The sequence below is a fragment of the Phyllostomus hastatus genome, unplaced genomic scaffold, assembly GCF_019186645.2.
Source record: "Phyllostomus hastatus isolate PE091 unplaced genomic scaffold, TTU_PhHast_1.1 phas_contig_38, whole genome shotgun sequence".
Taxonomy (NCBI): domain Eukaryota; kingdom Metazoa; phylum Chordata; class Mammalia; order Chiroptera; family Phyllostomidae; genus Phyllostomus; species Phyllostomus hastatus.
Window position 1 is genome coordinate 13,476,284 of NW_025333869.1, and position 27,198 is coordinate 13,503,481.

A 27,198-nucleotide genomic window follows, 5' to 3' on the forward strand; every position below is an offset into this window, starting at 1 on the left:
GGGTTATCAGCTGGCGGGGGGAGGGTCAAAAGAGGGGAAAGGTGCAGGGATTAAGAAGCACAAATTGGTAGGTACAGAATAGACAGGGCAACGTTAAGAACAGTACAGAAAATGGAGAAGTCAAAGAACTTCAACAGTCAAAAAAGAACAAAGGTATAATACTTTAGGAGAAGAATGTTTTTATTGATATTCTAAAGTGGAAAACTGGACAGGAAGCAAAAGCCACAAAAAAAGAAAAACGTTGCCCCACTACTATTTTATCTAGATTCTTCCCTCCATGAAATTGATATCATGAAATTAATCAAACATAACCCTAAATGTAAATTCAGTAATATTATCTAGAAGAAAGCATATAAGCTTAAGGATATTAATATTTACCAGAGACACTTATATCTATCCAGTCATCAGTTTTACTGATGGATTTTTCATTTTCCTTGGGGGAATCAAATACATCCTTTGATGGTACATTTTCATGCTTTTCTTCTTTGAGAGAAATTTCCTCTGGAGTTATTCGAGTTCTGTTAGAATCCTCTATATCTATAAAATCATCACTGAAGTCTTCACTTAAATCATTCTTATCAGATGATGACAAAGAAGACAAGGAAATGTCATCCACATCATCACTCAAGTATCTAATTTTAGCATCATGCTTCATGGTCTGACCATTTTCTGTTCTATAATTATCATTTTCAATTAGCTCTTGGTCCTTGTCAGTAGCTCTGTCCTTAGCCAGAAGTACAGTATCTTCCTTTACATATGTGCCAGCAGGTGAATTTTTGTTACCATCTTCTGTGATAGTCCCAGAAAATGGAGATCGACTAGATTTCAGTAGAGGGGGATGAGCCATCCTATAACCCAAAGTGGAAGTTATACCTGGGCCATTTGGTATCGCCAACTTCTTTCCAGTAGCAGCATAAGGCCTATTAAATCCATACCCTAGTTCATTCCCACTGAATACTTCTGACTGCTGGGAGTTTCTTGTTAGCACAGTTGACCTCAGAGGCACTCTAATGGGCAGCTGTTGGTTCTGATAAGGCTTACTAAGATCTGCAGCTCTATTGAAGGAATGTGATCTGGTTATAGATGAAGGTGGAAGGAATGAATTCTGAATGGAATGTGAAAAACTCTGTGACCTTACCATTTTTTCACAAGTAAGAGATTTAATATTGTCTAGGGATTGTGCTAAACTTTCTCCAGAACTGCTTCTGGTAGCACAGGAGTTTGCTCTAGGCCTTTGTATGCTACCAGCCAATCGATTTCCAAAAAATCCATTCAGCTGTGATTTTGGAGCACTGATTGAAGAATATGAAGTCCTTCCTAATAATGTGCCTTTGGTGAATTTACCCAAATTAGATGGTCCTGGCAAAGACTTTTGTTTTAACTCTTCTGTAGATGATAAGAGCATAGTGGATGGCTTTACTAACTTTGATGTGAATAAAGAAACACTTTTCAAACCTCCCTTTATCCCATTTTTAGCAAACATTCCTTGAGCAGGTGTATGTTTTTCAGGATTAATTACTTTATCAGGTGAACTTTGGGTATCATTAGACTCTTCAGTACTTTGTGCACTAAGTTGGTATTTAGTTGCCGGTCTCCAATTCAATGGATGAGATGATGGACAATCAGAGCCATTATTTTTTATGTAACTTTTCACATTGTTACTCTTGGAAGTTCCTAATAAATTAACGGGTGCCCCACTTGACATTGGCTGCAGTGTACTTCTTACAGATTTTGTTCCATACTTTGGCAACTTGGAACCCAAAAAAGCCTTGATTTGTGTTTTTTCTTCCATGAGCTATAATGTACATTTGTTCTTAAAATTCGACAAAATCTGAGGAGGAGAAAAAAAAACAGATTACACATCCCTAAATAAGGACAATTACATAGATTATTACATGTTAATGCATATTTTTTATATAAATGCAACAAAGCCCAAAAACTACTCATGATTCTTACAGAACTCATAAATGTTGAATGCAATGATTAAATTAATAACTTTATGTTAGAAGAAAATGAAGAATACTTTATAAACATTTTTATATACCTGATCTATGAATGATGATAGCAAAATCCAGAAATAATAAAATTAGATTACTAAAGAATATATTTTAAAAAGACACTTCTGTAGCACACTAAAATGTAAGACACTTATATTTTAATTTTAATCCAAATTATTTTTTTACATTAGGTACTATTATATCCTTTAACAACAAGAACATGTGATTTTTGGTTTATTTATAAGCATACATGATCTTATAAACCCAGACTACATGTTTAAGATTTCATATGGGAAGGATATAGGTAAAGAATACAATACCACCAAAAAGTCTAATGGCATTAAGGGCTGAGATATCAGCTGTAATTTTAAGCAACAATCTTAAAAGAATTTTTAGCCAGTAATATAAAAAGACACTACAGTTAGTGTCTGAATAAAAAAAATATAATGATTTAATAAAGTTGATTAGTCCATTAATCTCAACCTCTCCAATTTATTTTAAAGGTAACACAACAAACAGAAAAAGATTCAATGCACAAATAAGAACATAAAACTAGAAACAATCAGTGTCCTTTATTTAACTGTTTAATAAATTACGATATGTCATATGATGAGATTAAAAAGATGAGATAGAAATGTTAAAATATTTACCCTAACATTAACAGAAATGTGATATGGTCATAACCTACATGTTCATTGAGATTATATTAAATTCTATAAAAGCACTCACAAGAGCAAAATGCAAAAAAAAAAAAAAAAGGAAAATACATGCTTAAGGGTCACTGATGTTTTTAAACTTATGTATCTTATATTGTCTTTAATTTGTTAGTTTTATTTTTTTAATTTACTAATTAGTTCCAAGTCATTCTTGACCTTAAGAATTTAGAGAATTTCCAGAGTATATGTGTGTTATTAATTATGTCAAAAGTAATACTTAGGAAATCATATTGACTTTCAAGTAAAGATGGTGGGGTGAAACAGAATTACCAAACTTCTTGTCGCCAATATTTTTTTAAAAAAGGAAAAAATATGCATATGTGTGTATGTGTGCATGCATGTGTATAATTTTTTTTAGCAAAAAACCCACCAGCTGCTGTCAAACAAGAAACTGTTTAAACTAAGTACCTCTAAACTCTAAAAAGTGGGCAGAAACTCTAAGATTCTGTGCAGTATGGCCTGGCTCCTAGCCTGATTACACTGCCTGGAAGCAGTAGTGCGAAAAATAGGTGAGTTAATAAAACTTGAAAGTTTTAATGAATATCCTCCAGTTTGGAAGGAAAGATCCAATTTGGCATGCCCTAGAAAAGTCTAGAAAACATCTTCAGCACAGGAGCTTTGAAACCTCAGCTGAGGCAGAGTGGCCATCAGAACCTGTTGACTTTCAAGGCACTATTCTGAACTTCGGGAAGAGTCTGCTACTACAAATATATTACACCTTCAACAGGATAGAGTGAGAACACTTAACAAAATCTAAACAGACAGGAAAGACAGAGAGCCTGAGGTGTCAGAAAAGCTCTTCCCCCCAACACCACCTTATACCCTTCAACTAAAGAGAATACAGAGAACACCACAAGGTATATTCAGGTGGTGCAGTAAAAGAACAGTCAGAGCTAAGGTGAAAAAGGCTTGGGGAAATAACTCATTGCATCAGGGCAAATACAATGTCTGATCTAGCTATAGATAGATCAGATAGATCTAAGCCTGTACCAAGCAAGATAAAAAGTAATCTGTCACTCAACTGTATATGTAACAGTGGATTCTTTTGACATTGTTTCTGTAAGTGCTGACTCTAATAGATATAAGCTTCTAGATGAAGAGCATGTTTGTATAAGAATCCTAGGAACTAAATTCAAAAGATAAAGACTCAGACCTTCAGGCATCCTAGCTCTGGGAGATTTGCTGACAATGAAGCCAAGATGTCATAAAATCAGGATGACGGAAGCCCAGGATGACTAACCCAGGATGATGCATACTGGACCATCATTTGCCTTATCAGAATGGACTGTGCTAGTCTTTACATAGAAAACTTTCAACCTCCTTCCTTGACCTCTTTGTTCTGTTCCCCTCTCCCTCCTTGTAAAAACCTCTGCCTCCACTGAGATAGTGGAGATGGGCTTTGAGACGTGAGTCCTGCATCTTCCAGGTGGCCAGCACCTAAAAATAAACCACTTTTCTTTACATCAGCACCTGCTTCTGGTGTATTGGCTTTCATAGCAGCAGGCAGCCAGAATGGCAGTTTGGTTACATATAAACAAGGGGGTGGAAGGAAGGAGAGATACAAGTAATGACTATAGCATGAAAAACAAAGGAAGAACCCAGTCTGAAAAGAAAAATAAAACATAAAAAAGAAAATAAGGAAATCTCCAGTGAGTTCTTTGTAACAGAGAACAACCTACAAAGAACATATATTTAATAAAACAAATGCTCAAAGATGAAAAGACAAACCAAGTAAATTGAGAAGTTATAGACCTAAGAAATCAATTAACAAGAACAACGAATTTGGTGGAGGAGGAAGCAAAAAAAATAAAAGAACCAAATGCAAAAAAAATCAAACTGATGGCAACAATAAAAATCTTAAAATAACCTGAGTACTGAGGGGGAAAAAAGGCAAAGACACCAAAGCAATTAGAAGATATAAGACAGACACTGAAGAGAAACATAATTAGTACACCTGAAGTAGGATACCTGAACAGAAGAGAAAAAGCACACAGACATAATAGAAAATATCCCTAAAATAAAGGAGAAAAAAAATCTACAGAAGAGAAGGAAAAGTAACTAAACCATAGATTCAAATACATATCAAGGCTAAGTTAATAAAATACCAAAAACAAAGACAATTCTTCAAGAATAAAGGCAGAAAAAATCACTTTGTAAAGAAAATTTTAAGACTTCGGAATAAGCAAGAGAGTACTAGATATCCTTTCAATGAAATGGCTGGAGCTTCCATGGTAATTTAATCCTATAGGAATTATCATTGGGCTATTTTACAACTCTGTGAAAACAGAGGTTAACATATAGAAAATTAACAGTAATGCATATAATTATTGTCTACAGATGCGCAAGTAAATTGTCCTAAACAGCTGGCTTCCTTCCACTGCTGTGGAGGAAGCCAGCCTTGTATCCATTTGCAAATTAACTTTTTAATATTCCTGATCTATAAATGTACCTGTTCTTTGCATTCTCCTTTGAACCAGCTATAATATCTCTCTGACTACCTTGTAAATAATAAGATAAATAAAATCTTAAACATGTGTTCATTTGATATCTGAATGGAAGTCATCATTTTTTCTCTTCTAAAATATATCCTTTAACAGTTTGGAAATTCCACCAAGCTTCCTAGTAGATTCACCCAACAGAGCTGGGTCATTTCTTTGCCAGAATGGCAGATATCACAGCTTAAGCCCAGACATGTCTTTGTCTTCCAGAAGTGAATCAAGAACAGCAACAGAACTTTGCTAACTCTGTCTTTCTAATTTTAATTTGCTTCTCTTCCAATTTTGTCTTGTTTCTGCTTTTATTTTTGGGTTTTTTTCTTTTATGGTCAGCAAGTTATTCCCCTTGGTGATAACAATGATTGTGAATTTGATTTAATACATTGCCATTTAGGAATCTTTATGAACAAATTAATGGTTACATGGGTGGCCAACCCATGGCCCGTGGGCAAAATGCGGCTCAACACGAAATCATAAATTTACTGAAAATCTTTTATTTTTGTGCTCATCAGTAAGCATTAGTGTTTGTGTATTTATGTGAGGCCCAATACAACTCTTCTTCTTCCATTTTGGCCCAGAGATGCAGAAAGGTTGGACACCCCTGGCACATATCTGTTCTGCGTTGGGTGAGAGAAAAAGAAAAATCTGATTCATTAGTTACTTGTTCATTTATCTCTTTTGTGTACCTGTTTTGAGCTCAAATCAATTTAGAATATCATGCTGAGAGAAAGGAATTTGGAATCTGGACAGGTCCAGTTTTATATTTCTGTGTTAACTCTACTGCCATGGCTAAAATTATAAAACTGGAAATGATAAGGTCTCTCGGAGCTTGTATGGTTATGTGTCTATAATTCATAAAGGTTTTTACCTTTCTTTGTGAGTATATAAGACTTTCCTAACTACAGAGTTAGAAAATTATATTATAAATTATATTATAAAAACTTATACAGCAACTCTGTTCTTATTGGCTAACAGAAATAAATATGCAGTTACATAAATTGAATACTACCAGAATTCCCAGAAAAGATTGTCTAATATTTTAATTGTGTTATACTTTATAACTCTTACAGAAGCTGACTCAGAAAAGTTTTAAGAACCAAGTTCATATAATTAGATCATTTCAAAGTAAGAGAGAATGCTAAAACATTGATAAGCATAATTTCAAGTTCATATGCTTTTGCTTCTTGTTATATGCTACATACAGAATTTATCTTTGGAACACATAATGTGTTCATTTTTGCTACTTGAGAATTATACACTAGATCCCATTTTTATAAAAGTAACTAATGATAGAAATAGATATCACACAAACATATGTGTGTACATATATTTAAACATAATAAACTGTTAATAGTGGTTACCATGAGAGAAGTGAGAATTAGGTGAAAGAAGGCTTCCTTTTACCTTTAAATAATTATTTATATATTTGCATATGTTCACTTCTTTCCATTTAAAAAACTTCTAACTAAAAATTGCGTTTTAAAAATAAAACCCATCTATTCAATACCAAAACAAGACTTAACAGTTCAATCTAACCAAAAAAATTATTTAAAATTAAGTTCAATATTATATAAAATATATTTAAAAGACATAATAGAATAATAGAATAATACTGGGTAAAAAATATTTTTTATTCAGTAGATTCCATTTCATAATTCCACTTCATAAATTCCATTTCAGTTTCTCCAGACTTCAACCTAAGTTTAGTTATGTTTTACTTACCAATTTTATCTTTAAAACTGATTCTAAATTCACTATTTCTATTCCACAATTCTAGTGCTTACCCTCACCTTCTCTTTCTGCATTACTACAAAGGCTTCCTTCATTATCAAGACTCAGTCTTTTCTGGCCAAGATGGAGGCGTAGGCAGACACACTGTGCCTCCTCACAAGACCAAAACAAGGACAACAACAAATTTAAAAAAAGACAGCCAGAACTGACACAAAATCCAACTGTATGGACGTCCAACAACCAAGGACTTAAAGAAGAAACATTCATCCAGATCCGTAGGCGGGGCGAAGATGGGCAGCCAGGCGGAGAGTACTTGAGGAAAGACAGCAGCTGGAGAACCAAACAAGGCAGCTGCTTACAGACTGGGCAGTCCCACATTTGCATACAGACAAACCAGGAGGAACAGCTAGGGAGCAAGAGGGACTGCACAACCCAGGGTTCCAGTGCAGGGAAATAAAGTCTCAAACCACTGATTGAAAACACCTGGGGGAGTTGAGGCGGCAGCGGGAGAAACTCCCAGCCTCACAGGAGAGTTTGTTGGAGAGACACACAGGGTCCTAGAATGTACACAAATCCACCCACCCAGGAATCAGCACCAGAAGGGCCCAATTTGATTGTGGGTTTTTCGGGGAAAGTGACCGAAAACCAGCAGAGAGCAGAGCAAGGGGCATTGTTCCCTCTCGGGCCCTTTCCCCACATACACATACAGCATCACAACGCAGAGACAAGGGTTGCCCCACCCAGGTGAACACCTAAGGCTCCACCCCTTACCACATAATGGGCACACCCAGACCAAAATAAAATGGCCCAAATGAAAAAACAGTTCAAAGCTCCAGAAAAAATACAACTAAGCGATGAAGAGATAGCCAACCTATCAGAGACACAATTCAAAATGCTGGTAATCAGGATGCTCCAGAACTCACTGGTACTTCAACAGCATAAAAAAGACCCAGGCAGCAATGAAGGTTGCATTATGTGAAATAAAAATCTATAGGGAACCAACAGTGACGGGAAGGAAACCAAGATTCATATCAATGATTTGGAACAGAAGGAGAAAAGAAACATTCAGCCAGAACAGAATGAAGAAACAAGAATTCCAAAAAAATGAGAAGAGGCTTAGGAACTTCCATGACATCTTTAAACATTCCAACATCCAAATCATAGGGGTGCCAGAAAGAAAAGAGGAAGACCAAGACATTGAAAATTTATTTGAAAAAATAATAAAGGAGAACTTCCCCAATCTGACGAAGGAAATAGACTCAGGAAGTCCAGGAAGCTCAGAGAGTCCCAAAGAAGTTGGACCCAAGGAGGAACACACCAAGGCACATCATAATTACATTACCCAAGATGAAAGATAAGGAAAGAATCTTAAAAGCAGCGAGAGAAAAGGAAACAGTTACCTACAAAGGAGTTCCCATTAGACTATCAGCTGATTTATCAAAAGAAACCTTGCAGGCAAGAAGGGGCTGGGAAGTAGCATTTGAAGTCATGAAAGGCAAGGACCTACCTCCAAGATTGCTCTATCCAGCAAAGCTTTCATTTAGAATGGAAAGTCAGATAAAGCGCTTCCCAGATAAGGTCAAGTTAAAGGAGTTCATCATCACCCAGCCCTTATTATATGAAATGTTAAAGGGACTTATCTAAGAAAAAGAAAATAAAAAATATGAACAGTAAAATTACAACAAATTCATAGCTACTAACAACCGAACCTAAAAAAAAAAACAAAAACTAAGCCAACAACTAAAACAGGAACAGAATCACAGAAATGGAGATCACATGGATTCAGTGGGGGAATTGGAGAGGGGAGAGAGGAGGAAAAGGTACATAGAATAAGGAGCATAAATAGTAGATAGAAAATAGACAAGGGGAGGGTACGAACAGTGTAGGAAATGTAGAAGCCAAAGAACTTATATGTATGACCCATGGACATGAACTAAACAGGGGGGATGCGGGTGGGAGGAGGTGTGCAGGGTGGAGGGGAATAAAGGGGGGGAAATGGGACAACTATAATAGAATAATCAATAGAATATATTTTTAAAAAGAGACTCAATCTTGCTTCTACTCAAACTGGCAACAATTATTCCCTTAAGGCACAGAACTGATCATATCATTCTAATGATTAAAAACTATATGTGGCCCAGGAACAACAAAATACTGAATAAAACTCAAAATCTGTTATATTGAGATCCAGCTTCTCTCTGGTTCTAAACTCTACCGTTGCAGTATTATGCATTCAAGCCAAAATGCATTGCTTGTCTTTCCCCAAAATCCATCCTATATTTTCTTCCATTTATGCTTTTGCTAAAGTTGTAAAGACCACCTGAAGGTCCTACCCTCAAGGTCCAAAATCCCTACATCCACAAATCTTTCTCACTAGAATTAATCTTGCTTCCTTGTCTATTCCCTTTATACCAACAATATAGCTAAGTTTGTATTATAATTGTATGCATGCCTACTTAACCCACAAGAAAGTAAATCTGCTGAGAGCATAAACTGAGCCCCATAAAACTGGAGTCTGCTATGGGACCACAAATTTGATAGATCCGCAATTTTTAAGTAAATTCATAATCTCCTAGTACAAATGAACTTAATAAATAGTGAGTCAAGACTGAAGAATAACTTTGCTTTGCACACCTGTGATTAACTGGCAGTAGTTGCCTTGAGCAATATGTAGAAAAAGATTCTGAAGTCAAATGTAGACTCTATTATAAAGCACCACAACCAAACAGCAATATCTGCCATGAGCAGAAAAGAGAACAGTGGCAATATCCATGCCAGATGACTGCTATCTCCATTTTTGATAATGGTCTTTACCACAAAACACACTCCCACAAGAATAAAACACTTTCAGGATAATCATAAGGAAACTGGAAATGATATTAGATATAAGGGTCATTTTGCAAATAACTCAGGTTAAGGATTCTGTTCTCTAGTGAGTTAGTCTATAAGACAGAAAGGACATTTCCCTGACTGTCACAAGTACACTGAGTACTGAATGTTCTATTCTTTCACTTTTCTCTGCCTCTATTTACTATCTAAAATGAGAATAATTTATGTTATCTCCTAAAAACATCTAAAGGATTAATAGCTTAGAGTCACAAGATCAGCCCACAAGAAAAACATACTGTTATTCCAAAATATCTGAGATGCTACCACTTGGAAAACATAAAAGCATTAGAGCCTGAATGTACTATTTCCTATCAAGAATATTCATTGATTTCTAAATGCACAAATAATTGCAACATAAATACCAATCATCTTGGACTATGGTCTTAAGTCTAAGCTAGGTGAAGATGGTGGAGTAGGTAAACGTGATACTCATATACTCCCACAACCACATCAAAATTACAACTAAACTACACAACAATCAACATTCGGAACCATCTGAAATCTGAACAGAAGTACTATAACTAAGGATACAAAGAAGACATATCAAAATGGTAGGAGGGACAGATGTATAACCCACTGGTTCCACACTCACGTGTGGCAGATAAAAACCTGGAGAAGCCCTGACCAGCATGGCTTAGTTGATTGAGCATCGTCTTGCAAAGTGAAAGATCACTGGTTCATTTCCCAGTCAGGGCACATGCCTGGGTTGCAGGCCCAGCCCCTGGTTGGAGCTTGTGTGAGAGGCAACCAATCAATGTTTTTCTCCCTCTCTTTCACTCTCCCTTCCCCTCTCACTAAAAAAGAAAATAAAATCCTAAAAATTCTTAATATTAAAAACTGGGAGGAATATCTCAGCTGCAGAAGTCCCCACTGAGGATTAAGGGAACCCAGTCCCACAAGAGACCACCCAGCCTAGGGTGCCAGTGTTGGGAAGAGAAATCCCCATAACTTCCGGCTGTGAAAACCAGCAGGGATTGTGGCTGAATAACACTGAGAGCTTCTGGAGTCCTTTTAAGGGCTCATGCACAGACATACTTAGGCTCACTTGCACTGAGCTCCAGCACTGGGACAGCAGCTTGCAAGGCCCCTGGGACATACGTGGAGAAACTGGAATGTCTGGTCCTCAGGGCAACAGCTAGAAAGGCAGCTTTCTCCCAGAGAGAAGTGCTGGCAGAGGATATTCTTCCTTTGCTGAGCTCTCCTGCAACAGAGCCAGGCAGGCAAGTAGGCACCACATGAGAATCTCCATCAACCTGGCTAACACTGTTTGCCCTGCCCTGGTGATTCCCTGAGACCCTGGCCCACCTAACTTGTGGGTCCTCCCACAAGTGTATTTCTATACAAACAGCCAGTCTTGGCTCATGCTTCAGGTTTTCTTAAAATCTCTCAAAAGTTCACAAACCCTAAATAACCAGCATCTGGCCTCCTGTCATGTATATCTTGCTAAGTGGCTCGGGACCAGCACCAGCAGCAACTAACCTTGGTTCACAATTTGGCCTCTCCACAGCACTTCCAAGTCCAGCAAATTAGCAGCCCTCTGCAGATCACTTTGTAGCTCATGCCAGGTGGCCTCAGGCAGGGCACAGGCAGTGGCTGACTCAGGCCTGCACCTCCTAGGAGGCCCCAGAGACAGCCTGCCCAGTGTGCAGATTCAATCCACACCAAAGCACCACCCACCACCTCCATGAGCAACACACTCAAGGTGTGGACTCTGAGCACCAGAGCCCTGCTGAAGTGAGTCCTGCTACTGAGCTGGAGCCCCTGCACAGAAGATCCTCTATTGTGGTCGCAGTCAGTCCCTGCAGCCAATAGGCCTGGAGGCAAATCCCTCCCATTGACATGTCAACAGCTGGATGACTGGGGAGGCTGTGCCAGTGGGCCCTATAGGACACCAACTACATAATGCCTCCCTATCAAGACCAGGAAATGTAGACAGTTCTACCTAATACATAGAAACAAACATAAGAAGGAAGCCAAAATGAGGAGACAAAGAAACATGTCCCACATGAAAAAACAGAATAATATTCGGGAAAAAGAACCAAATAAAATGAAGACAAGCAATCCACCAGATGGAGAATTCAAAACACTGCTTCTAAGGATGCTCAATGAACTTAGGTGAAGAGTAAACTCAGTGAGAACTTCAACAAAGAGAAAACATAAAAAGAACCTGTCAGAAATGAAGAATACAATAACTAAAATAAAGAATAAGTTACAGGAAATCAGCAGCAGAGAAGCAGAGGACTGAATCAGCAATTTGGAAGATAAGGAAGCAGGAAATAATGGATCAGAACACACATATGCACACACAAACCAAAGAATCCAAAAAAAAAAAAAAAAAGAGGATAGTTTAAGGAGTCTCTGGGACAATTTCAAACACACCAACATTCACATCATGGGGGTGCCAGAAGGAGATGCAAGAGAGCAAACTGAAAACCTGTCTGAAAAAATGGTAACAGAAAACTTCCCTAACTTGATGAAGGAAATAGTTCAGGAACTGCTAAGTCCCAAACAAGATGAACCCAAAGAGACCCACATCAAGATACATCACAATTAAAATGCCAAGGTTAAAGACAAAGAGAGAATCTTAAAAGCAGCAAGAAAAAAGCAGTTAATTGCCTACATAGGAATTCCTATAAAACTGTCACCTGATTTCTCAACAGAAACTTTGCAGGCCAGAAAGGACTGGCATGCAATCATTCAAAGTGATGAAATGCAAGGACCTCTAGCCAAGGTTACTCTATCCAGCAAAGCTATCATTTATAACTGAATGACAGATAAAGAGCTTCACAGACAAAAAAAAAATCTGAAGGAGTTCATCTCCACCAAACCGGTATTACAAGAAATGTTAAATGGTCTTCTTGAAGAAGAAAAAGATTAAAAATATAAGTAATAAACTGGCAATTATACACATCTGTCAACAACCACTTTAAATGCAAATGGATTAAATGCTCCAAAAGACATACAGTAGCTGAATGGATAACAACACAAGACCTTTACATATGCTATCTACAAGAGAAACCTCAGATTGAAAGACACACACAGATTAGAAAATAAAGGGATGGAAAAAGATATTCCATGAAATGGAATTTTTAAAATGCTGAGGTGGCAGTACTTTACCAGACAAAATAAACTTTAAAACAAAGGCGATCACAATAGAAAAAGAAGGACCAGCAACTCCAGTCTGGGTATTTAGGCAAAGAAACCCAGAACCCTAAATTGAAAAAAAAATATATAACCACGTGTTTACTGCTACATTATTCACAATTGCCAAGATACAAAACCAACCTAAGTGCCCATCAATAGATAAATGAATAAAGAGTGGTATATATACAAAATGGAACATGACTCAGCCATACAGAGAATGAAATTTTGCCATTTTCAACAACATGGATGGACCTACAGGGCATTTTGCTGAGTGAAATAAGTCAAACAGAGAAAGACAAATGCCACATGATTGCACTCATATGTGGAATCTAAAAAACAAAATAAATAGGCATAACAGAAACACACTCACTGAATCAGAGAATATTTTGACAGTTGCCAGATGGAAGGGGGATTAGGGATATGGGTGAAAAAGGTAAAGGGGTTAAGAAGTACAATTGGTAGTTACAGAATAGTCACAGTAATGTACAGCATAGGGAAGATAGTAAAAAATATTATAATAACTATGTATGGTGTCAGATGGGTACAAGATTTACCGGGGTGATCACTTTGTAAGTTACATAAATGTCTAATCTCTGCATTATACACCAGAAACTAATATAATATTGTACAAAAACTGTAATTGAAAAATAAAAAATTATTTTAGGAAAAATTACCCTAGTTAAAAGTAAAGTCTAAGCTAATCTGAGGACTCAATTCTAAAGTTTCCATATATGCTTATGTTATAAATTATGTCACTTCATTTGTTGATGACCTACCTTCTGTTTCTAAATATTCAAACTTTCTCCCACATTAACTTGCAACTTTGAAATAAAATAAGACATTGTGAATCTAGCTCATTTCAGAAGCTATGCTATCTTGATGTGTATTTTACCTGATAGGCCTATGAATGAATGGAAAAGATGATGTGGTATTTGTACAATGGAATACTACTCAGTCATAAAAAATATGAAGTACAGCATTTTGTGACAACATGGATTTTGAAGGTATTATGCTAAGTGAAATAAGTCAAATGGAAAAGGACAAAAACTATGACTTCACTCATATGTAGAATATAAAACAAAAAAGTAACCAAGTAACAAAACAAAACAAAAACAAACTCATAGATCCAGACAACAGAATGGTGGGTATCAGAGGAAAAGAAGGATGGGAGTGGGCAAATTGGGTAAATGGGGTCAAATATATGGTTATGGAAGGAAACCAGATTTTTGGTGGTAACACATAATATAGACATACAAAGTTATAAAGTTATCTGAAATTTGTATCTGAAATTTATATAATATTAACCAATGTTACTGAAATAAATTTAATTAAAAATAAAACTTGCTAACAAAAAAATGGAGTTACAATAATCTGAAAAAGTACATGTTGGCTACAAAATCTAATGACATAATCTCTAAAACATTTCAATACTGACTGCTGGTACAGGGTTTAGAAAGAGTTCTGATATTTTCAGAGCTAGTTTCTTTAAGAATAATTTTTAGAAGTACAGCAGATTTACAGTACTGGTATTTCACATTTGAAAAAATTTTCAAAACTACTCACAAATTCCTTTTTAAAGAACAAATAAATCAAAGTTTTTTGCTTTTAAAAGGATCCACAATTGGATGAGAAGGGAAAAGTAGTAGCAAACATTAGTGAGCACTTACACAACAGGTGCTTACCACTCTATCCTTATTTAATTTTCTTAAGAATACAAGGTGGTGAGTTTTATCCATTTTAAATAGATAAAGCAAGGTTCAGGAAGGCTAAAATTCTTGTCCAAAGTCACAAGTTCCTAAATTACTGAGGAGGATTCAGGTTCAAGTCTACCTGATTCCAGGGTCCATGCAAACTGCCCTCCTGACAAAAGAATAAAATATTCTGAGAGGCTTACTGCTAACTACGGACAAGAGTGATGGAAGGAGCTGGACAGCTAAGGCTAGAGAAGTGAAAGGACTACAAAGGACCTAAGTATTAATTAAAGGAGAAGTTTTGCAGAAAAACAGAGCCAGCATTCTGTCAAACTCCTTTCATATCCACTGCATTATCATCCAAGGAACCACCCACTCACATTCCTTTTTTTAAGTATTCAAATAGCTTTTCAGAAGGTAGGAATTGCTTGTATTTCAGGGATTTAAACACGCATAAATTCACTACTGAGTTCAAGAGCAAATAATTAACTGAACAATGCTGGTGACTACATACCTATAACCAGTCACTTCTGGAAACCTGCTTTCACATTCATGTAACTACATCTGAATTTTAAAAACAAAAAAAATTTTTTTTCACCTTGTGTTACCCCAACCATCACCCCCCTGTTCCCTTCTCCTCTGGTTCTCCTGGCTTTCATCTGTTGCGCAAGCTGATTCAAAGGCCTGATTATGGAAATTAAATAAGCAAAAATGACACCTTTAGCTGAAAGCAAAAGTTTAACAGTTGAACTTCATTAGAGATTCTTCATGGTTTTAATGAAAGCACATCAAATCTCAGCAAAGCCTCATTAGTGAATCAAGCTGACCTCTAAGCTACAACTTTTTACTTGGGCAGATGGGGATCAAAGCAACTTATGACAGTTAGGCTCTAAATGATTTGTGGTTTAGAAACATTAAACAATGTTATTAAATGTAGATTCATAGTGTTATTACCTTCTGAATTTTAATTTAAGGGATAAGGAGAATACTAGCAGATAAAGAGGAAACAGAAGTGCCCCTGGCCAAACCACAAAAACTACCTCCAAATTTTACCATTTAGTTCAGGTAAAACTCACATGAATGTGTGGGGTATACATCTGCCATTAAGGTGCTAAGCAGGGGCTAAGTAAAGATAGGCAACAAGCTACTGGAATAATGATGAAGCCTAATATCTGAGTAGTTTATATTGCTTTTTAAAATAGCATACAGGCATAACAATTAACCATAGACATTTTACAAACAGTAGGTGCTTGAAAAAAATCATAGCATACAATCACTTGCATTTTGGTCTGTTTAGGGCCTGCTGGAGCAAAATTTCTAAACTAAATTAAACAGGCAATGAGAACTGGGTTTGGAGGGTCAGGTGTCAGGGAGAAGGTGACTGGGTAAAATGGATGGATGGATAATTATTAGGCTGTAAGTTCACTGATGGTACAAACTGGGGCTTGTTATACCAGTATACATTACCCAACTCCAAGCTTGTTCAGTATATGGTAGACACTCAATAAATACCCCAAAATAAAATATTTTGTTAAAATTTACATGTATTGAAAGTATAGTATCATAGAAAAATAAATTTTAATAGTAATTCTGACATACTAGAATACAACACAGTAATAAAAAAAGCTAACTATTGGTTACATCTAAAAACATAAATAAATCTAATAAAATCCTTTAAACAAAAGAATCCAGATATTTAAAAGTACACATACCATCATTCCATTTATAGGAAGATAAGACTTCCATTTCCACTTTGAATAGAGACCACTGCAATGAATTTCACTACTACCTAACAACCTACAAGAGCTAAATAATATTCAAAATCCTAATTTTTCTTGAGCCTATCAGAAAGCTGACAATAAGGTAAGCAAGACAAATTCCAAAAGGAGCCAAGATCTTCCTAGGAGAAACAAGACGCTTTACCAGTTTTACTTTTGGCAGAGCATAAGAGAAAGAGGTAACCACCATAAAAGGAGCAACAGGCTAACATTTTCATGTGTGCTTAAAAGCCAAATGTGGAGTAATAATGTTATGGGCCTCAACCTGGTTGGTTAAGGGAAACACATGAGAGCGCCCCCTCTCAATGGCACAAGCATGCAGGAGGTGATCAGAGGTTGTACTGGAACAAGGACAGTCCCACCTGCTTCCCTGCATCTTTCTATCCTATAAGGACAGCTTTAAACTGCTTCAGTAAAGGCTTAAAACTGATGGGGCAGTAAACCCTCCTACCTTTGCTGTATTTCAAGATAATCAAATAATCAAGATGATAAAAGGTTTCTCAATAGAAGAATCACACTAATAAATGCAGAAAAGTAATGGAATCACAAAATAAGAAAATCAATTGTATCTGGTATTAATTAGCAAGCAATCCCTAATGCACTAATAGATTCAGGTAGCAATTACTAATGATTGCTAAATCCATTAGGTAAGACACCTGAACCTGAATCAGTCTTCAGGCCCTATTATGAGACGAGGAAATATACACAGTACCACCTATTAAATATTCTTGCCAAAACAAAGTTAATCTGAATCCATCCAAGCCTCTAGACCTATCAGCTTACAAGAAAAAGAACATAAAAATATGTTAAAACACTCAAGGACATAATCAGTCAAATCTAGAATGTGAAAAATCTGTAAGAAGGAGGATTCAGTTCCTTTCCTCAACAAATAAATGGAAAGAAAATGTTATAAGTTTAAGAGACACATTAACCAAATGCAGTGTGTGGACCTTGTATGGGTCCTAATTTAATCAAGCCCCAATAATGAAGAACTGTTTTTGAGACAATTCAGCAAAATTGAACATGGAACGGGAACTGAATCATATGAAGGACTTCACTATGTTTGTTGGCAGTGATGACTATAATGTTGATACTTAAACAAGAAGTCTGTGTTATATTAGCACTACAAATACCAAAGTCTAAACATGAAATTGTATGTTGGGATTTGCTTTGAAATAATCTATGAAATATCATTCCCTACCCCTGCTCAAAAAAGGTGTTACAGATACAATAACTGGTAAAAGCTGAATGGTAATATATCGGGGGTCTCACCACACACCATACTGTTTTCTCGACTTATTATGTTTGAAAGAGTCCATACATAATTTTTCCTTTAAAAAAGTAAATTCCAAATAAGGATGCTTTCATAAGAGAAAGAGATATGTAACATACTACAGATTATTCTACATAGTCCTCCTTGATTTAGCATTGATATTCCCTCACTCTCCCCCAACCTCTATTCAGAGAACTCCCCTGCCTGGTTCTCTAAACATAACCCCTCCCATGTAACCCCTCCCATAAACGATAAAGGGCTTTTACATTAGCAGCACCATAAGCCATAAACTGATCTAACCAAGGCTTGACAGGTTCCAGTAGGAGGAAAATTGTGTTGGAAAGTGGTAAAGGGTAATGGTTAAGAGTGTTGTGGAGTTGTCCAGATTAGAAATCTAGGCTCACTACTCCCTAGAAGTGCAGCCTAGGACAAATTACTTGGTCATCATTAAGCCTGTTTTTTCATATGTAAACTATGGATAAATAATAGTATCTAATCATAGCTTTTATCTTAGATGACTATTTTCAGTTTAACAGAGCAATCTCAAGGAGCCAATCTGGCCCTGTTATTTTGACACTTCCCAAGGGATATTTTGTGAAAACACTAACAAAAAGTAGTATGAACAACAGGCATCCTTGATCACATCTGAGTACTGCCCTGACACAAAGATTACAGATGATGCAGAAATGGCTGTTGCATATTACTTTGTGGTTCACATAGGTGAGACATTTAATCATTTATTTTTTAAGTACAACAAAATGTTTCCACAAAAATGGCCAGGTTACAACACAATGTATCCAACCAAGTTGTTACAGAACAGAACAAGGGGGGCCTGGGACAATATACTATTATTGAAAGAAGGCCCCGGGTCTGTTATGTCCGCCGCCAGAGGAAAGACGTCTCTCAATGCCAGAGATTCGTGAAAAGGAAAGGAAATGTTTATTTAATGCTATACTAACTTAAAGTAGTGACCTAATGTCTTTATCAAAAATCCTCAAGTCCCTTAAAGCACCCACAAACAGACACAGTCCTTCCTTCCTTCCCCCTTTGCCCAGTCCAGAGTACCGTATCTCAGGAAAGGAAATAGAAGTCCATGGCTCAGGCAGTCCTCTGGTTCTTAGTTAGTCCTCCATCTCGACTGGGAGACCTCCCTGCGTTCCCGGCACCCTCGGCTGAGTCGCCGGGATCTCTGCTAAAACCAGGTGGTGGTTCCCCCTTCTAAAGCTGTGGGGGTCCCCACTCTGGCACAGGCACATGGTCCTCTCTCCCAGGGCCACGGGAGTCTCCACTCTGCCAAAGCCGCGTGGTTCTCTCTCCTCAGGGCTGCGCAAGGTTCCTTCCTAAAGCAGCATGGTTCTCTCTCAATGGCTGAGGTCCTCCCCATTCTGCTAAAGCCGCATGGTTCTCTCTCTCAGGGCTGCAGGAAGGGGAGAGTCCCCACTCTGCCAAAGCCGCGTGGTTCTCTTTCCTAAAGCAGCACGGTTCTCCCCCTCAGGGCTGTGCATGGCTCTCCTTCCTAAAGCAGCACGGTTCTCTATGGGATGCAGGAGTCTCCACTCTGTCAAAGCCGCGTGGTTCTCTTTCCTAATGGCCGCCAAGTCTGGGTTTTAAATCCCCGCGGCCAATCTTTCTCTGCAGCCTCATTTCCGACTCCTCCCACACTCGGCTTCACTTGCCAGAATTCATATCCTTCCAGCTTTACTGGGCTGCCATCATGAGTCTGGGCAGGTGTGGCCCCATGTCCTGGAGCCAATCATCTCCAAGCTCCCACGCAGGCGCTGTAGCTCGGGGATCTGCCCCCAGTCACGTCTTGGTGGGGAAGTTACTTCCATTCCCCTGGCTCAGAGATGATCACAGCTATTTAACATATCTAAGCGACCAGCCAAAGGCTATAGATATGTTAAATGACCGCACCAGAGGGTGGCTGCAAGGCTGTTGCTATGCAAAACAGATCTCAATGGCCTTGCTCCATTTGTCCCTTCCCCCAACCCACACCCTGGGTGGGGGGATGGAGACATCTTAAAATCTCCTGGACACCTTAAGTTCTGGACCCCATTTCAAATGCCCATTTGGGGTCCCCCCTCTTGGCTGCACCCTGTAACAAAGTCACAATGTGACGTATCCATACGTGGTTTCATGTCAGCATGGCACGAAGCCCCTCTACAATACGCCCAGCTCACATCATATTTAAGCTTTGAAAGCACAGTATTTAATATATAAAACAATATATTAAATTAAAAAGATCATATTAATATTAATCTCAAATATTACTGAACAACAAGTGTTTAAACAATAAACCAACCTGGTGAAATCAGGGAACAAATTTTTCTGATAACCAAACACTGAGTGATATTCAGAATTCAATAATATACATAGAGCTAGACCTATACTGACACCTAATGTAAGCTCTCTGACAATTCAGAAAACATCTCAAGATAACAGGATCTTTCTCAGTTATTAAAATGACTCATTTATTTCACTGAAAAACCAATTAGAGATTTCTAGCTAAAAGAAGAGCTGGATTGCAGTCTTCCATTCTCACAAAATTTCAGGAAAAAAGTGTACAGTCATTTTGTTCTAGATCCTTCGGAGCTGCAAGTGCCCATAAAGCAGATAAATCAAGTTCCCTGTCAACTGTATAAAATAGTATTAGTACAGTAATGCCTAAGTTAAGTAATCCTTTGAAAATAAAACTTTAAAAAGTCACCTATGTGCTAAGAGTTAGATGTTCCCATCACTTTGAATCCCTAACAGTGGGAGGAAGTTACAAGGGTCCTTTTGAGGAACAAACTTCACAAAACAAATGCTGAAGGTCCATAGCCCCCAAATAGAGAAGCTCTTCTACTCACTATCAACTCATAAGCTTTTTACATGTGAGCAAAGCAAAGTGAACATACAAAGGAAGGTATGAATCTCTTTTCCCCTCAACATCTCAGTGTGGGCATGCCTGTTAGCATGAGCATGTTATGAAGTCTGATACTCATCAGAAGACAGGTTTTTCTTGCATGAGCCAACTACTTGAACTGATACTCAAAAAAAAAAATGCAAAGAAAAGTTGATCTTTGGTCACCATCTGATTTTCCAAAAACAATTTTGACTTTACAAGACTTTTAACCTACTTGTTAACTAAATCTAACATCTAATGAGATATTCTATTTTGTAGTTATGTATGCCCTCCAAATCACCAGAGGCAGTGAAACATAGGTAAGAAACTTAAGAAACAAGTGTGTTGTTCTTTATGAAGTCTAGAGGGCTAATCTCCATCTAGCAGGAAAGGGAAAAAAAATCAGAGTTGAAATTACAAGGAAAAGAACACATAACTAAAAAATCATGCATTAAAGCACAGTCTCTTCTCTAACAAAGCTATTACTGTATGCTCTCCATAAATACTATCACAGTGTGATCCATAATACCATTTATTTGTTAACTAAATATTTACTGAACACTGATTATGTGCCAACCACTGTACAAGGTACTGGGAATACAGTTGTGACTAAAACAGGCATGAACCTTATATTCCCAGACCTAATGGTCCTGCAAAGATCAGACAGCAAAATATGCATACAAATAAAACTTAATGTTATAAAATGTGGTGTCAGGGCATACACTGAGAATGAAGTTTAATGTACGGAAAGTGGGTCAGGGAATTTTCAAGGTTTGTGTGAACTGTGTAGTCAGTAATCAGCCCAGAATTGTTCCATGACTTATAAGGGCTCATGGTTGATTTTTTAGGAGTTTTGGGTAACATCTGAGATTATATAGAACTGGCTTATCAGCTTCTATATATAAAATCCTGTTTTCCCAGGTTAAAACAGGTACCCAAACTCATGATATTGATTTTTTCCCCCAACCTTCCACAAACCACACTGGGTTATTAAACTCAATTAACAAACCAATCCCTTCCCTGATGGCTTCCTTCTTGCTTAACATTTTTTTTAACTTGGAATGTCAATCCCTACTCATATATAAGGCACCTAACTCTTTAGAGTTTTTCAAAAAGAAATATAAAACTCACAGTATAAAATACTATTTAAAAAAACCTAAGTGACAAAAGACCCAAGATAGCCACAGCAATTTTGAAAAGACAGAACAAAGTTGAAGGTATCATGCTATCTGATATCAAACTATACAAGTCTATAGTACTCAAAACAGCATGCTACTGGCATAAAAACACACACAAGATCAATGGAACGCAGGAACTACTATAAAAGACACACGGACAAAACCAAGGGGGGTTGGAAGCAAGGTGGGGAAATCTGGGGTGCAGGGGGAGTGCTGGGGAGTAAATGCAAACAACTATAATTGAACAACAATAAAATAATTTTTAAAAAAAAAGATCAATGGAACCGAATAGAGAGTCCAGAAATAAACCCATCCCTATGTGGTCAATTAATATTTGACAAAGGAGGCAGGAACATACAATGGGGTAAAGACAGTCTATTCAATAAGTGGTATTGGGAAAACTGGCCAGAGACATGTAATAAAATAAAACTAGACCACCTTCTTACACCATATACAAGAATAAACTCAAAATGGATTAAAGACTTAAATGTAAGACTCAAAACCCTTAAACCCCTAGAGGAAAACATTGGCAATAATACCTCTGACATGTCTCTCAGCAATATTTTTTCTGATACATGTCCTCAAGCAAGGGAAACAAAAGAAAAAAATAAATGGAACTACATGGAACTAAAAGTTTTTGCACAACAAAGGAAACATCTAATAAGGGGTTAATATCCAAAATTTATAAAGAAAGAACACATACAACTTAACACCAAAAAAACAAACAATCCCATTAAAAAATGGGCAGAGAACCTGAATAGACACTTCTCCAAAGAGTAGATACAGATACATGGCCAACCTATCAGACAAGATTTTCAACATCACTAATCATAATAACCTTTTATCAGATGAATCATCGGTGAGTATCTTCTTCCATTCGGTAGACTGTCTTTTCATTCTGTTGACGGTTTCCTTTGTTGTGCAAAACCTTTAGTTTCCTTTGTTGTGCAAAACCTTTAGTTCAATGTAGTCCCATTTGTTCATTTTTTCTTTTGTTTCCCTCACCCAAGGAGATATATCACAAAAATTATTAAAAGTGATGTCAGATTATTTACTGCCTATGTTTTCTTCTAGGAGTTTTATAGTTTCAGAAAAGTGCAAATTAAAACCACAGTGAGAGATCAGGTCACATCTACCAAATGACTATCATCAATAAATTCACAAACAACATGTTAGTGAGGAACCCCTGTGCACTGTTGCTAGAGGTAGAGTGGTACAGCCACAATGGGAGACAGTATGGAGGTTTCTCAAAAAATTAAAAGCAGTTCCACTTCTGGGTATTTATCCGAAGAAATTCAAAACACTAATTTGAAAAAATACATGCACCCTTATGTTCATTGTAGCGTTACTTACAATAGCCAAGCTATGGAAACAACCCAAGTGCCCATCAATAGACAAGAGGATAAAAAAGCTGTGGTACATATATATAATGAAATATTACTCAGTCATAAAAAAGAATGAATCTTATCATTTTGATAATATGGATGGACTTAGAGGACATTATTTTAAGTGAAATAAATTAGAGAAACATAAATACCATATGATTCCACTTATATATGGAAATAAAATAAATGAACAAACAAAATAAGAATGGGCTCATAGAGAACAAAGTGAAGGCTGCCAGATAGGAGAGGGTTTGGGGGACTGGGTAAAAAAGGTGAAGGGATTAGGAAGTACAAATTGGTAATGACAAAATAGCCACAGGGATGTAAAATACAGCATAGGGAATACAGTTAATAATGTTGTAATAAGTATGTATGGTTTCAGGTGGGCACTTGAAATATGGGAGGGACCACTTTACAAAGCATATGATTGTCTAACCACTATAACTGTACACCTGAAACTAACACATAATGATATTGAATGTAAACTGCAATTTAAAAAAAAAAACAAATTACAAAAGAAATGGGACAAAAAAGACATGACTGTGCTCTTCAAATGCTCTTCTTTGTCTGATTTATTACATAGTATTTTAGATAATTACTCTGCAAATTTTAATAGCAACTAGGACACCCATACTTTAATATTTGTAGCAAGTAAAAATCCCCATACTAGTTAACAGCATTTAATCAATCCCCAGAGTATTTATGTAAATAATCTTTAGTTGACAAATATCAAAGAAGATTAAAGCTAGGTGCATCTATCAATTGATCATAATATAAACATGAAGACCATGAAATATAAGAAAATCTTATTGTGCTTCAGACCAACACAATGCAATCTCTCTGCTGGGAAGTTCTGCTTTAATCCACTGCATACCTCCACCTCAGATTACTACACTTTTTTATTAAGCACCTATGACAAGATCCTGAAACATAAACAAAGTTAGATATAATACCTGCTAGAAGTTCATGATCTGGGAAAGGAAGGGATGCTCCAATGACATAATGACTTACAATATATTCATTCAGTCATCAAACATTTACTGAAAGCCTATTATGAACCAGGATCTGTGCTGGAGGCTGGAGATAAAATAAGGTACCCTGTTGGGAACTGCTCTGCCTGGTTTCAGAAGCTATAACCCACCTATGGCTAAGGATGAGTAAAAAATCCTTGGGACCATAAGCCACTAAGGAAACAAAGCTTATCCTCCCAGCAGGGGCACAGCCTCTACCCCTTTTACTTCACCCTGCTTGGCCCCAGGTGGATGACTGGCTAGACAGGTAAGATTTCTCAAGGGAGGAATGACCTAAGACAGGCACAGTCACAAAGGGGCCATCAGGGAAGGACTTAGAGGATGATAGAAAAGGAGTGTGTTGGACACTCACGCCTTGGCTTTGTTATAGCCTGAGTCCTCATTCTATCTGTAAAAAGTCTCCTAATCTCTTGGCTACCTACTTCCCCTGCCTAACTTAAGTCTGAAACAATGCCAGAGGTGGGTGTGGCCCTGTGCTAGAATTGGTGGTTCCCCAGGACAATCAGGCCTAAAAAAGAATGCATAAAATCCTGTGAAACCTGCTTTGCTAAGAATGCCCTCAATTTAAATGATAAGAGTCCAAGCATAAAATGAGTTTGTTTCCCCAAGTTTTATGGCCCTTTGGTTATCTGACCCTGACTCAGAATAAGCCCTCATAGTTCTTTGAATGTTATCTATTGTTTGGACATTTCTTCGTGACAATGATTGATGATGGACTTAACTATATACCCTGTATTCCTATAAAAATTAAACCCAATAAAAGCCCACTGAGGAACAGGCTTAAGGTTCTTCTCCTCTGAGAGACTGGCCACCTTTCCTCCCCAAGCAGATCATGTCTTGGTAGATTTATTCTCATCCACTGGTGAGGGCTCTGTGGGCAGAGCCCCCCCACCCCCACCGGCCCACAGCACCCTAGTACAAAGACGCCTAGACAAGAAAATGGCAACGAAGTGCGTTTACTGCTATAGCACAAAAAGAAAGTGCCTGGGGGCACACAGTAAAAAGTGCTTAAGTGGAGAAGGGGATAGCATAAATGGCTTCACAATATATAGTAATGGCCTCAATATATAGTAATTAAAATAAAAGACACTGAATGTGAAAAGCAATTAAGCCTGAGTAAAGAAGACAAGCAAAAGCACAGAGAACCAGCATGAAACATTTAGGAAACTGTTGTTAAACAAGGGTAGAGAACAGGGTTCAAAGAAATGTGACAGAAAAAAGAGAACACTGGAGAAAAAACAGCCTGCAGAAGGCCTCTGGTGTCATACTAAGAAATTTGGACTTTACTAAACACAGTTGGGAAATCAAAGGGTTTTAAGCTGAAAAACAATGGCCTGACCTCAATTTTGTAAAGTCACTCTGATTTCAGTATAGAGGACGGACTAGAGGAAGAAAGGTTAGTCAGTTATAACATGAGACAAGTGGCAGGGATTATAGCAAAAAGGTTAGAGAAAAGGTACAAATACAAAAAATATTAGCAGTATTGAATCTTATGAATTTTATCACAATAGTGGGCACAAAATAAGAGCACAGTATTTAATGAATAAATGGATAACTGAATGACTGATTAGGTATAGGAGATGAAAGAGAAGGAAAGTTTCAGGATTCCAGGCTTGACAGACTAAACAGGATGATACCTTTAATTGAGGGCAAACGTGCCTGGAGAAGGATCATAAACTTATGATATCAAGCTGAATTTCAGGTACCTCCAGGCAGTGCAGGTGGGGTGTTTACTAGTCACATAAAGGAGTCTGAAATACAAGGAAAGGGTCTTAATGAGAGGTGATAATTTATGAATTGTCAACACAGACATAATGGTCAAATGCTCCACCAGAAACAGGTGAGGTAACCTGGGAAAGATGTAGATCAAGGAAAGAGAAAGGTTAAGGACACTGCCCAGGGGATCAACAACATTTAAGGGATGGACAAAAAGAAAGCAAGGAAGAAAGAGAGGGAGGGAGGGAAGGCTAAGAATGTTGATCTGAGAGGAAAGAAAAGAAATGCAAGAGAATTTGAAAATGGTTAAGAGGCAGTAGTGTCAGATTCCACAGATAAGCAAAGAAAAACTAATAATTGAATAGTATGACTGGACTTGGTAGTTTGAAAGTTTAGTCACCTTTGCCAAAGCAGTTCTTCAAGAGACAAGATATGGCACAGAAAACTTACTACAGCAAGTTCAAGAGTAAAAAAGATAAAGAAATGAAATCAGGAAATTAACCACTTCTTTTGAAGAAAGAAAAAGGCAATAACTTGATAGAATATAAAGGCGATTGCTTTGGGGTGGGAGGGGTTACCCTCTTTTCTGTTTCTAAGACCCAAGGGAAAAGCTAAAAAGGTTAAAAATAAAGAAAATGGTGGGAACACATGCTGGAGCAAGATCCAACAGGAGATGAGATAAAGATACACTTCCAGTCCTGTTATGAGACCTGGAATGCTAGTCAGTAAAACAAATCAGAGGGTCTGATTTATAGCTGAGTAGAAAAAAAAGGTGTCAGCTTGAAAGGCACACTGCTCAGGGCCCTAGCCCTGGGGACACTGAACACTTCAGCTACAGTACCCACATAAACTGCTGGTCCCACTCACCCACCTTAGTCAGGACTGGCTGAGTCTACAGGATATGAGAACTGGACTTGCAGCTAAATGGGGCTGGAGAAGGCAGGAACTACATCTTACTAAATGGTATGAGCAAACTCAACCAGCAAGAGCATGTGGAACTTTAGTGATACAAACAATTTCAAAAGTAAAAGTGTAATGAAAATTATATACAGTAGCTTAATTTAAAAATGCTTTTTTAAAATTCTCAGCTTCTAGCACAATGTCTGACACATAACAGACATCAGTGTCTTCAAATGAATGATGTTTCGGGGTTGGCTTCAGGCCGATATCCCAAGAGATAGAAACAGCTGTGGAAGGTAGGCTATGCAGTGTCTCCATGACCTGGGCAAGAAACTGTCCTTCCTATGAGACCAGCAGGGTGGAAAGACCTAAATATCCCTGCTGAAAACA

At 37.4% G+C, this 27,198-nt stretch overlaps 1 protein-coding gene across 7 annotated transcripts in view; it reads right to left on the reverse strand.

The window, feature by feature from the left end:
* Positions 1–27,198, reverse strand: part of CCSER2 (coiled-coil serine rich protein 2) — a 222,862-nt gene that overhangs the window by 181,122 nt on the left and 14,542 nt on the right. For 6 of the 7 annotated variants that reach the window (XR_006786035.1, XM_045841927.1, XM_045841931.1 and 3 more), the window contains exon 2: positions 379–1,831. The exons of the other annotated variant lie outside the window; for it this stretch is intronic. Coding sequence is in view for 5 of the 6 variants with exons in the window: in XM_045841927.1 (XP_045697883.1) it covers positions 379–1,792 (1,414 nt within the window). In the remaining variant the exon portion in view is untranslated. The remainder of the gene's footprint in view (positions 1–378; positions 1,832–27,198) is intronic. 7 annotated transcript variants of the gene reach the window in all.